Source organism: Pelophylax lessonae (genome assembly GCF_965119305.1).
Source record: "Pelophylax lessonae genome assembly, chromosome: 7".
Taxonomy (NCBI): domain Eukaryota; kingdom Metazoa; phylum Chordata; class Amphibia; order Anura; family Ranidae; genus Pelophylax; species Pelophylax lessonae.
Window position 1 is genome coordinate 121,064,292 of NC_138774.1, and position 12,470 is coordinate 121,076,761.

A 12,470-nucleotide genomic window follows, 5' to 3' on the forward strand; every position below is an offset into this window, starting at 1 on the left:
AATCTGCAATGCAGCCTTTAAGTTACAAGTGGTCCTTCCCTTTCATTCATTGACGGACACAGCTCTTCATCTTTGTGACCGTAGGGTTATACTGCCCCCTATAGGAGTAGGACACTAGGCGGAGAAAAGCTTGAGCACGCCTATGGAGCAGTCCCTGGGGGTATACTGCCACTTCCTGCTATAGGTATTTCGTTTTTTCTTCCTAGTCGGGAGTAAGGACCTAGTTCCTTGTTGGGATCTCTGATCCTAGCTATTTTTTCTTTTTAAATTGAATTCATTTTTCCCTTTTTTATTATTTTGTTCCTGTGAGAAGCTATCAACTGCTGGACTGGGTGACACACTGGATAATCTAGATCCTTGGGGTCCCCCCAGTCCAGCCAGCAAGCGCATGCAGACCGCAGCTCCGCGCAAAGTCGGCTGTGACCTAGCCCCACTGGACGGGGCCTGGTCTGCCAAGTAAATGTCTTGCGAGGGCGCATACAAACTAGCTTAGACCCGAGTCACAGCGTTTCCTCCTGGCCGACAGCACCCACATTACGATGGAGCGGTGCCCACCCTGTTCTTGTTGTGTTAAGTAGCTGTCCCTCCCTCTACCCCTGGCGGGTTTTCGGGCAAGCATGGGCTCCTCCCTAGGATGGCCGGACCCCTGGATTCCCCTCCTTCCCAATCGCGTCTTTCTCCCCCCCCCCCCCCCCCCCCCCCCACGCTCGGTGGCCTGTGGCATCCATCTGCTCATCCACACGGGCGGACATACCTTTTTTTCTCTAGCGCTCATCGACAGACGTAGTCCTCGGTGATACACCACCTTCGGGTTATGTTACCTCCGCAGGAGCAGGACTAGACAGGAAATTAAAAAGCTCTGGCCACACCCTAGGGGCAGTCCCAGAGGGTATATCCTCTCTCTCTCTGCCTCAGCAAATCAGTTATTTTCTGTCTAGTTAGGAGTAAGGACCTAGATACCTTGCTGGGATCTTAGGTCCTGGCAAGAATTTTTTTCTAAAAGGATTTTTGGACAGCTTTTTTTCTCCAGTGTTCCTGTGAGATCTTCAAGCAAGAAAGCTGAACTGGGCGACGGGCTGGATGTTGAGATCCGGTGGTCACCCCAGTTCAGCCTACGAGCGCGTGCAGGCCATAGCTCCGCGCTGGGTCGGCCGCGACAAAGTCCCGTTAAAAGGACTGAACCCGCGAGTTAAACGTCTCGCTGAAACGCCAAAGACCATGAGTCACGGCGTCCGTATCGGTCGACAGCCCTCCCGCCCCGGTGGAGAGGGGTACTGTCAGGAGTTGGTGCCCGCCTGGTTCCGGTATGGTGAGTAGTATGTTCCCCTTTTTCCCTGACGGGTTTTGTGGTGAACGCGGGCCCCTCTCTGTATGGTAAGAAAGAGTTCTTTCTATCCTATAACATGTCACAAATCCTCCTACTTTGAGTGTGATTTTATGTGTGCAAAAAGCCAGGAGGCTTGGTTTGGGAGCTAACAATCTATTGTATACATGTTTTTAAAGATGTAATCTGTGGCATTCTGGGAATCTTATGGGTTAAGTATAAGCTACCTACCAGTCAGAAGCCATGGACATGTAGACTGCCTTCCAAGTCAGATCTCCAGCTAATAGCAGGCCTCCCGAATGGCCATGCGGTCCGCCAGGGCCGGTACCGCCAAACACGCCATATCCCCATGCAGAGAGAGTGTTGTGTGCCTGCAGCACACCGCTAGTCAGCACAGGCCGCCGCCATTTTTTTTGCTGGATCGCACGAGCCGCCATTTTGGCGTAGCCTCGTGTCTCCAGCATGGGGGCGGCCATGTTTTAGGTGATTCTACACCTCGTGGAGCTTGGGGGAGGCGCCGGAAGGCGTACAGAGGGGCGGAGCCGCCTCCTTTCTTCCTGGGCAGCCAGCCAAAAGACTTCCTGTTTGTCTAAGACAGCGCTGTAAGCTGTTGCAGTTCTACTCTGAACATCAAGTGGTGAGCCTGGGGGTCTATCTCTCTCTCTCTCGATCGATAGGGATCCCTAGCAGGTAACACTAAGGGGTTTTTTGTGGCGCTGAGGGTCAAAAAAAAAAAAAAAGTTTTTTCTTTACTTTGAATTATATCATCCAGGAAGTAACTGGAGTTATTATGGACCCTGCCACACAGATTCCCCCACCTGTTTCCCTCGAGGGGGCCTCGGGACCCGCCGGTGTACAGAGTATAGAGTCATTTACAGCAATTTTGGAGTCTATGGTGGCTCGGGTGGAGGCGGCCTGTCAGGGACGGGGGTCAAGGAAGCGACCCCCGCCTACCCCTATACTATCTGACACCTCTGACTCTGATTCAGAGATGGTCACTGCAGTTGCAGGTTCCTCTGCAAGGGCTGCTATCCCAGGTAAAGCCCCCTCAGACAGTGAGGAGGACGCTTCTTCTCCTGCTATAATTCAGGAAGAAGCATTGGTGGACGCACTAGTTGTGGCAGTGCAAGAAACCTTAAAACTTGAGGCTTTACCGGCAGAGGCAACTGAAACAGAGAGGCCTTTTGGGACTAATAAGCCCATCAAGACGGCGAAGGCTTTTCCTGTACCTAAATGTTTTGGAAATCAGATTAAAGGAGAATGGGAACATTCTAAACGTACCTTTACTATTTCCAAGCGTATTGCTAGACGCTATCCGTTTGAGGAATCCATCATTAAGAAATGGACGGTACCACCAGTCGTGGATCCGCCTATTTCCAGGCTGAATAAAGCCACGGTTATTCCAGTGGAGGACACTTCGTCCTTTAAGGATCCGGTGGATCGAAAGATAGAAGCGGAGTCCCGCACTATCTTTTCTCTGATAGGGTCAGCATTTAGACCAGTAATTGTTATTGGTCTAGTTTCCCAGACACTTACAGAATGGGCGAAGATGGTACGCCAAGATCTTAGGGGAAAAGATATTCCCCAGGAGACATCTGATTTGATGGAACAGATCATACAAGGGCTACGGTTTATCTGTGACGCAGCCTTGGACACTACTCCCTTGTTAGGGCATGCATCTAAGTTAGCAGTGATCCTCAGACGTGTGCTGTGGTTAAAATGCTGGTCAGCTGACCTAGGTTCCAAAAAGACTTTGACCAATCTCCCTTTCCAGGGGAATCGTCTATTTGGAGCCAACCTAGATGAAATCATTAAGGATGCCACCGGGGGCAAGAGTACTTTTTTGCCACAGGCTGCAAAAGCTAAGGAACCTCGCAACAAGCGAGGACCTTTCTTTACCGCCCATAAAGGACGCCCGGCTGGTACTTCCGGGAAAGGCAAGACTCCTCCAGGAGGGTTCAAGAAGGGCTGGTCGGACAAGCAGAGGACCAACCCAGCCAAACCCGAAGTAAAGGAGTACACAGCCTGAAGGTGCGCCCCCACCCAATTTCAGGGTGGGGGGACGTTTTCACCGGTATTCAGGACATTAGATCGAGCATCAACCACTACTACCGGTGCGATTCTTCCCTTCCAACATTTAAGTACAGGAAGCGGTAGTTACCGTTCCCTGTATAGATCTTTTCCTTTACCTTTTCCTAAGATTAGTCCCGATACCTCACAGGAATCGGATCTGATTGACCAGATAGGCCAAGTAGCCTCTAGTCGGGTGACTTCGGTCCCTGAGGTTCAACCAGAAAAGATCACCTTGCCTGATAACTATCAGGTATCTGATAAATGTGTGGGAACAGAAAACGACCAGACTTTCTCGGATGGTCGGGGCCAGATAGCTCTAGGGACGCCTGGTTCAGATCCAATCAGCGCCAGTGGTCCTAGAAATTCTAGGCTGGCCTCTTCAAGCCGGCCTGGCCGACTTGGACAGGTTAGTCGCAGACGTTCCGTGGGAACTTCGTCTCAGGGAGTGTCTGTAGTCTCAAGGACCTATTTACCTTCGTGCTTTACAGTCGCTGGTTTTAATGGCCTGGCCATTGAGACCCAAGTACTGAAGGACAGAGGTTTGTCTACTTCAGTCATTCCTACCCTTATCAAAGCAAGGAAAGCGACTTCCAGCAAATTCTATTATCACACATGGAAGACTTATATTGCGTGGTGCGAATCTTTAGGATTTCCTCCACGTACCTATTCGGTGTCTCGAATATTGGCCTTTTTGCAACAAGGGGTTGAGCAGAAGCTAGCCTTGAGCACCATCAAGGGTCAAGTTTCAGCATTATCAATCTTCTTTCAGAAACCTTTAGCTACCAAATCCTTGGTGCGGAATTTCATCCAGGGGGTGCGGCACCTGGCTCCTCCAGTCCGCGCGCCCTTACCGCCCTGGGATCTTAATTTGGTTTTGTCGGTTCTACAGAAACCTCCCTTTGAAAACATCAGGGAGATTCCCTTGCTTACTTTATCCCAGAAGGTGGTCTTCTTGGTGGCTATTACTTCTGCTCGCAGGGTGTCAGAACTGGCTGCATTATCATGCCAGTCCCCATACCTAGTGATTCATAGGGATAAGGTAGTACTTCATCCTAAGCCATCTTTTCTTCCCAAGGTGGTTTCAGATTTTCATCTGAATGAAGATATTGTACTACCTTCCTTGTGTCCTCAGCCCAAGCATCATCGGGAACATGCGTTGCATTCCTTGGATGTGGTTCGGGCAATCAGGGTATACCTGAAGCTACGGAATCATTCCGTAAGACGGATTCACTTTTTGTGATCACGGATGGCCCCAGAAAGGGTTTGCCTGCATCTGCCGCGACCATTGCCAAATGGATTAGACAAACGGTGGTACAGGCTTATTCTATTAAGGGTCAGAGTCCTCCGTTCCCTGTTAGGGCGCACTCCACTCGAGCGCTCAGTACTTCCTGGGCCTTTCGCCATCAGGCGTCAGTGGTCCAGGTATGTAAGGCGGCCACTTGGTCGTCGGTACATACCTTTACTAAATTCTATAAAATTGATGTGACGGCATCGGCGGATGCCTCATTTGGCCGCAAGGTTTTGCAGGCCGCAATTTGAGGAGACCGGTGGTCTACCTCGAGGGTTTTTTTCTGTTTGAAAATTTTTTTGTTGAGTCTCATCATTAAGGATGAGCATTGTAAACTTCTAGTTGGCACCGGTTGGGCCTTCTAGATTGGGATTTGATTTCCATTTTCCCACCCCTCAGTTGTGATACTGCTCTGGGACGTCCCGAAGGTGGTGTATCACCGAGGACTACGTCTGTCGATGAGCGCTAGAGAAAAATGGATTTTTGTAAAATCTTACCGTAAAATCCTTTTCTCTTAGCTCATCGACAGACGTAGGCCCCGCCCCTCTGTGTTGGAGTTGGGTTGGGTTAAATTCTCTAAGCACTGCTTTTTCACATAACTGATTTGCTGAGGCAGAGAGAGAGAGGATATACCCTCTGGGACTGCCCCTAGGGTGTGGCCAGAGCTTTTTAATTTCCTGTCTAGTCCTGCTCCTGCGGAGGTAACATAACCCGAAGGTGGTGTATCACCGAGGACTACGTCTGTCGATGAGCTAAGAGAAAAGGATTTTACGGTAAGATTTTACAAAAATCCATTTTTTGAGGTGCATGGGGTTGGGGCGGAAAGCGCCTCCGGTGCCCAAAATGGAACCCTTGAGAGGGATGGGCCTGATGGGGGTGCAGTTTAGGGCCCCCTTCCCTGTTGGGACCTGTTTTCCAGCCTTGAGTGCCATGTGGTGCTGCCATTTTCTTGTAGCCTGGTAAGCTGCTAATCGGCGGCCATATTTGTATAGTTTTGAAAATAGCGGTGGCAATTTTTTTTTTTTTTTTTTTGAGCTTAATTGGGCGGTGATTTAGCAGTGGGGAGTCCTCAGGCTTCAGTGCGAATACCCAGACATATATATTTTACTGATCGCCGCTCGATGTGCAGAATCTTCCTGTGAACTGTCTGGTGAGGAGTGCCTGGGTCTCCCTCTCCCTCTTGCTGCTATACAACAGTAGTGCTGTGCTTGGGGTGTCCCTTACAGTGCTTTTACACTTGTGGTGCAGTTTTCCCTCTCAATAGTGGAGTCCCTAAAACAAATTTTACCATCTGATCCCACTCTCAGGATGCGGGGCCCCACAACTGGCTGCACTGACAGTTTTCCTGGAGTCCTTGGTGTCCAAAGTGGATTTCGTCCTGGGCAAACAGGATACCAAAAAGCGTTCCCCCGCCTTCACCTGCTTCCTCTCTTCAGATCCAGGGTCTGAATCGGACGCCAGAAATGCCAGTTACCCTTCAGGGTCTGCATCCACGCACTCCCTGTGCTCAGTAAGGATGATTCCTCTGTTCCTCTAGCTACACAATAAAAGGCGCTAGTGGATGCACTGATTGTATCGGTGCGGGAAACCTTATATTTGGAAGATGCGACTGATGCAACGTCGGAGGCACGGGTCACCTTTGGCACCCACAAGTCCTCCAAAGCGGCAAGGGTTTTCCCCTTTTCCACCTTCTTTGCTTATATTGGTTAAAAACAGTGGGGGTCCCTAAAACACACCTTTGCAATCCCTAAGCGGTTGGCAATGCGATACCCTTATGAGGAGTCCCTCAAAAAATGGGACGGTACCTCCTGTAGTTGACTAAAGCCACGGTTATACCGGTAGAATAGTCTCCTGTCTTCTCTGATACGACTGATAGTAGGTCGGAGGCCTTGACCCGCCATATGTTCACTGTGGCTGGGTCTGCTCTTAGGCCGGTGTTTGCCATCACTCTGGTGTCACAAGCTATGACTAAATCGGCTCTCGAGACAAGGGATCAAAACCCTTCAAGGTCTCTTATGGGAGTTCCAAGAAGTCTTGGTCGGGCGAACCCGAGAGCAGGGTCTGCCAGGCCTGTGGACAAAAACTCCTCTGCATAAAGGGGCCCCCCCACCCAGCGGTGGAGGGGGATGTCTTTGCTGTTTTCCGTGGACCTTTCTCATTCAGGACAAATGGGTTGCACAAAGTCGTTTCGATCATAATCGCCGGCAAGGTTCTTTCCTTCCAATCTGCACTTATCCCCAGATCACCTAGAGGCTCTCTATGGGGCAGTGCAAGACTTATCTCAAGGAGTGATTTTCCTGATTCCGATGTTGGAACTCTTTCAAGGTTTCCATTCAAACCTGCTTACGGTTCCCAGGAAGGAGGGCAAGGTGCATCCAATTCTGGACCTTGAGGTGCTGAACTGCTTTGTGCGCATATAGAAGTTTCAAATGGAGTCCATTCGCACGGAGGTAGCATCCCTACAACGAGGGGACTTTCTTGCATCCATTGACATCAAGGACGCTTACCTTTACATTACATTTGTATTGCCCTTCTGCGCTTCCTCCACTTTACCGTGGGCGAGGAGCATTATCAATTTGTGGCGTTACCCTTTGGTCTCGCCTCCGCTCCCTAGGTCTTCACAAAAGTGTTGATCCCGGTTCGAGCGTTAATTTGTCAGCGGTGGATCACAATACTAGGGTACCTGGACGATCTGCTTTTGCAGGCAGAGTCTTTGACTGCCCTGTTGACCAACTTGGAGATCACTCTGCATATGCTGTGGGAGTTTGGTTGGATTCTGAATCTTTAGAAGTCTGCTCTGGTTCCGCCCATGGGTCTGAAATATTTGGGACGGACTCTGGACTCAGCCTCGGCCAGTGTTTCTCCCTCTGGCAAAACTTCAGGTTGTAGGAGGCAATTTGGCTTCTGCTGCCCAGCAGACAGTCATCTCTTTGGACTTGCATGCGGGTGCTGGGCCTGATGGTGTCTACCTTTTTTGCATCGGTTCAGTTTGCAGTTTCACACAAGATCTCTGAAAAAGGAGATTCTGATGAAGTGGAACAAGGCTCCTCAGTCTCTGGACAATCTGATCATGTTGAGCCGGAGAACAAGGGGGATTCCTGGTTTGGTGGCTTCGCTCTCCGGCACTTCAAGGAAAATCAGTCAGTTGTGTCTCCGGTGGGGGATTCCCGAGGTGGACCTGTTGGCCTCTCGCCTCAACAGGAAGGTTAAGAGGTTTGAGACACTTGGCTCCCCCTGGTGCAGTCTCCATTGTTGCCGTGGGACCTCAATTTGGTGTTGTCAGTTCTTCAGAAACCTCCCTTTTTGAAAATATTTAGGAGATTCCCCTGCTTACCTTGTCCCAGAAGGTGGCCTTTTTGGTGGCTATGATTTCGGCACGCAGGGTGTCTGAGCTGGCAGCGCTGTCATTCCGTTTACTTTATTCAGTTGTTAAGCGATAAGGTGGTTCTTCGACCATGTCTAATCGTTCCTTTCAAAGGTCGTCTCTGATTTTCGTCTAAAGTTAAGACCTTGTCTTGCCTTCTCTGTGTCCTAAGCCTAAACATCCTAAGGAAAATGCTTTTGCATTCCCTGGATGTGGTTCGGTCAATCAGGGTGTACCTGGCAGCTACAGAGTAGTTTCAAAAATCCCGGATGGACCTTGCAACGGGCTGGCTGATTCTGCTGTGACCATTTCCAGATGGATCAGGCAGACTGTGGTTCAGGCTTATTCTATTAAGGATCTGGTTCCTCCTTTCCCTGTCAGGGCGCATTCTATTTAGGCGCTTAGTGCCTCCTGGGGCCTTCTGTCAAAAGGCGTCAGTAGCGCAAGTTTGAAAAGCGGCCACTGGTCATCTGTGCACACATTCAAAACGTTTTTTTATAAAGTGGATTTGTTGGCATCTGCGGATGCTTCTTTTGGCTGCAGTTTTGCAGGCTGCTGTTGAGAGATTTGTCCTCTTTGGGGGTGTGTTTTTTTTTTTTTTTTTTTTTTTATTTTTATTTTTTTTTTTCAGGTGAGCTCCAGTTCTCAGTTGAGCTCAGTGTTACCTGGTTGGTTATGTTTAGCCTTTGGGAAGTTTTGTCTTTCTGCTGTTCCCACCCCTCATGTTTGACACTGCTTTGGGATGCCCCTATGTTCATGAAGATGAAGAGCTGTGTCTGTCAATGAACGAAAGAGAAAATGGGATTTTTGACTTAACGTAAAATCAATTTCTCTGATGTTCATTGACAGACACAGCACTCGCCCCTCTTTGGAGTTGGGGTTTTTTTTTTTTTTTTTTTTTTTTTCTTCTTCTGACACGAATTGTTACAAAACTGAATACCTATAGCAGGAAGTGAGAGTATACCCCCAGGGACTGGCCTATAGGCCTGCTCAAGCCTTTCTCTGCCTAGTGTCCTACTCCTATAGGGAGCAGCATAACCCTACTGTTATGAAGATGAAGAGCTGTGTCCGTCAATGATCATCAGAGAAACCGGTTTTACAGGAAGTCAAAAATCCTTTTTTTTTTTTTTTTTTTTTTTTATGGATAGTGTATTCACTGAAATGTAGTCCCAACTTAAGCTGGTTACACACGACCCAACTATCGGCTGGTTCAGCAGGAACTGGCCAACATTCCGAGTAAGTGTACATCTGTCCTTTTGACACACAGTCCAAGTACCAGCTTTGGTCAATAGCCACTAGATGGTGCGTTCGCTCTGTGATTGGCTAACGGGGATGTCAATCAAAGGGCCTGACCGACATTGAGACCTGCGATCTCTCCTGGGAGAGGCAGAACCGTAATCTGCTTATGTAAACACGGCAGATCGCCGTTCTGACATGGAGGAACACCAAGATCTTGTGTTCCTGCTAAGCAGGTACACGGATGTTTGTCTTCCTCCAGTCAGCAACCCCCACACGGTTTGGCAAGCACCCCCTAGGGACACACTTAACCCTTTAATCGCCCCTGATAACCCCTTCCCTGCCAGTGCCATTAGTGCAGTGACAGTGCATTTTTTTTTTTCTTTTTTTTTTCTTTTTTTTTAATTGCACTGATCACTGTGATATTACTGGTCTCCAAGTGTCTGACGTCCGATGCAAGGTCGCAGTCCTGATAAAAATCTCAGATCGCCGCCATAACTAGTAGAAAAAAAGAAAAGAAATGGGCTATATAAACATTGAAAATAAATGGGCTATACAAACATTTCATCGTTTGTAGACGCTAGAACTTTTGCACAAACCAATCGATATACATCTATTGGGATACATATTGGCCTAAATTAAAAAATGTTGTTGGTTGTGTGTGTTTGTTTTTTTTTTTTGTTTTATAACACAAAAAATAACCACAGAGGTGATCAAATACCATCAAAAGAAAGGTGTATTTGTGGGGAAAAGACATACATTTTATTTGGGTACAGAGCTGCACGACTGCGCAATTTTCAGTTAAAATAACATAGTGCTGTCTCGCAATAAATGGCCTCGTCAAGGGGGTAAAACCTTCTGGTCCAGAAGTGGTTAAAGGGACATGCTGGAAACCCAGCATCGGATCAGCGCTCACAGCCAGTGGCTGTTAGTGCTTATTGTTGTGTTCTGGTGGGGAGGGAGGTCTCCCTGTCAGAACACAAAGGCACAGCGGGAGAAATCGCTGCACTAACATCATTTACAGCGATCTCTCAGGTTTTTGTTTGTTTTTTTTTTTTGTTTTTTTTGCCAGTTATTTAAATCGGTGGAGACTGTTTTTTGTAATGAGCATTTTTTGCCTTCTTTTCCCATTCAGAAGTGTACATTATGTGGCCTACTAGGTGCTACCATTGGATGTGAAATCAAGGCCTGTGTGAAGACGTATCATTATCACTGTGGAGTAGAAGACAAGGCTAAATACATTGAAAACATGTCACGAGGCATTTACAAGTAAGATATATGATGATCCTATAATACCAATATTAGAATTATCACATCACATCAGTTGGAGAATCTGTGATTTTGGCACTTAACAGGTTCTCTTGTCTCACCTCATGCACCCACTTATACTTTACCTGCAGCTCTATTCTCAGCTAACAAGAGTTAATGACCACCTCTTTCTCTCCCAAATGACCGTGTTCTGGCATAGTGATTTATATTCTTAGGTCCTAACACTACTCACTAGGAGAAACAGAGGGTCACTTGATCCTCAATACCCAGAATCATTGAGGTTTCTGACACTGTGTGGCAGGCAAGCACAGCAGAGTTGAAATCACTTTGATAGGACGGTGAGCTTACAACAGAGCTCAATAAAGGCTAAGGCTCCATGTACACGGGACGTTGTTAAATGTCCCTTTGAATGCTGGAATTTTTAAGACGTTTGAAACGTCCGTTCGGTCGCGTTTGTACCCGCGTTTTGTGGGCGTTTGCGTTTTAGAACCGTTCCTAGAGGTCAAAAAAAGTTTTCTCTTACGTCCTCCGACAGTCGCCGCCTCTTCATATTCGTCACATATGGGGTATTAGACTTTGCTCCGAAGGAGTAGCTAGGCAACAGAATATGTTAACATTAAAGCTTTTAACATATCCCACCCTCAAGGGGTGGTCCCCTCAGTCAATACCCTCCTACTTCCTGCAACCATATCTCAGTTTTAATGTCTAGCTTGTCAGGAGTGGCTGGCTCTCTCTGTGCTGAGGCTTTGTGCCCCAGACTCTTTCTTCTTTTTTGATTTTTTTTGTTTGAGTTTTCTCTCTACCTTTACTTAGCTGTTCTTTTTGTCAGCATTAGTTAGTTCTTCGGATGAAGAGGATCATGCGGGCTGGGTCTCGGGCTGATCCCCCTGGTCGCAGGTCGTGGGTCAGTGGCTTCCCAGCCTGCCATCGAGCGTTCAGCCAGGTAACGCTCCTGGCACAGTGAACGACCCATCCCTGTTCGGTGCAGGGATGATTGGTGAGGTGGCTACCTCACTGGACGCTGTGCGGTTTCTTAACCCCCATTCTGTGCGTCTTGTATTCCGACTCTCCCTGCCTCATGTGCAGCGGCTTGTTTGCCTGTGCGGGTCCCCCACGCCACTGTGAGGTAAGTGTATTTATGTGGGGACCTGTCTGTCTGGGGGGGTGTCAGTCTGGGACTGTGTAACCTGCCTCTATTCACACTGTTTGTCTCCCTATCTCTCGGCTGCATGCTGTGGGCTGCAAGGGGGGGGGGGGGAGCTGTGTGACATTGTGTGTGTCAGCCTTGTCAGTGTGAGAAGCTGTGTGCTGTGGGGCATGTTTTGTGGCATGTTTGGGCATTATACAGCGATCGCTGCGGCGATCTGACATGTTTTTTTATATACAGACATGTGTGCATTACTGTACTGTGGAGCGGCAGTTTCGGCGCCAAACGACACCATTTTGCTTACACTCGCTCCGGCCGCATGTTCTACATGCATGGCGGCCATTTTCTTGTAGCCTCCCATAGGCTTTCATAGAGCGCCCTGGCAGCATCACTTCCTCTTCTCCAGGAACACCGATCGAGGCAGCAGCAGCGGCGAGGGTCTCCTCAGGTTATATCCTTCCTGTCCATTGCCTGTGTCAGTTTTATTGTCCCTGTGGGGGTCTCATTGTGCTTGCGGTGGGCTGCGCTCGCCACGCGTGTTAAAGGGGCAGTTAACCCTTTATTATCCGGCATTTGTTATAGGGGCAATGGATTCTCAGGAGGGCAAATTTCCTACCGCCTTGGTGGAAAGCCAGGGGACCGCTGTTTCCCCCCCAGGGGGGGATTTAGCCACTATTGTGGCTGGCCTTGCTGCTCAGGTGCAGATGCTGGTGGCTGCTCAATCTACTAAAAGACCCAGAGTTGCTCTTTCCTCTGATTCTGAGGGTGA

General features: G+C 48.6%; 1 protein-coding gene across 1 annotated transcript in view; it reads left to right on the forward strand.

Annotated features, from left to right (window-relative positions):
* The window catches only part of PHF6 (PHD finger protein 6), a 79,437-nt gene that overhangs the window by 46,683 nt on the left and 20,284 nt on the right, over positions 1 to 12,470 (forward strand). Inside the window, exon 9 of the mRNA XM_082264638.1 lies at positions 10,421 to 10,554. Within this exon, the coding sequence (XP_082120764.1) occupies positions 10,421 to 10,554 (134 nt within the window). The remainder of the gene's footprint in view (positions 1 to 10,420; positions 10,555 to 12,470) is intronic.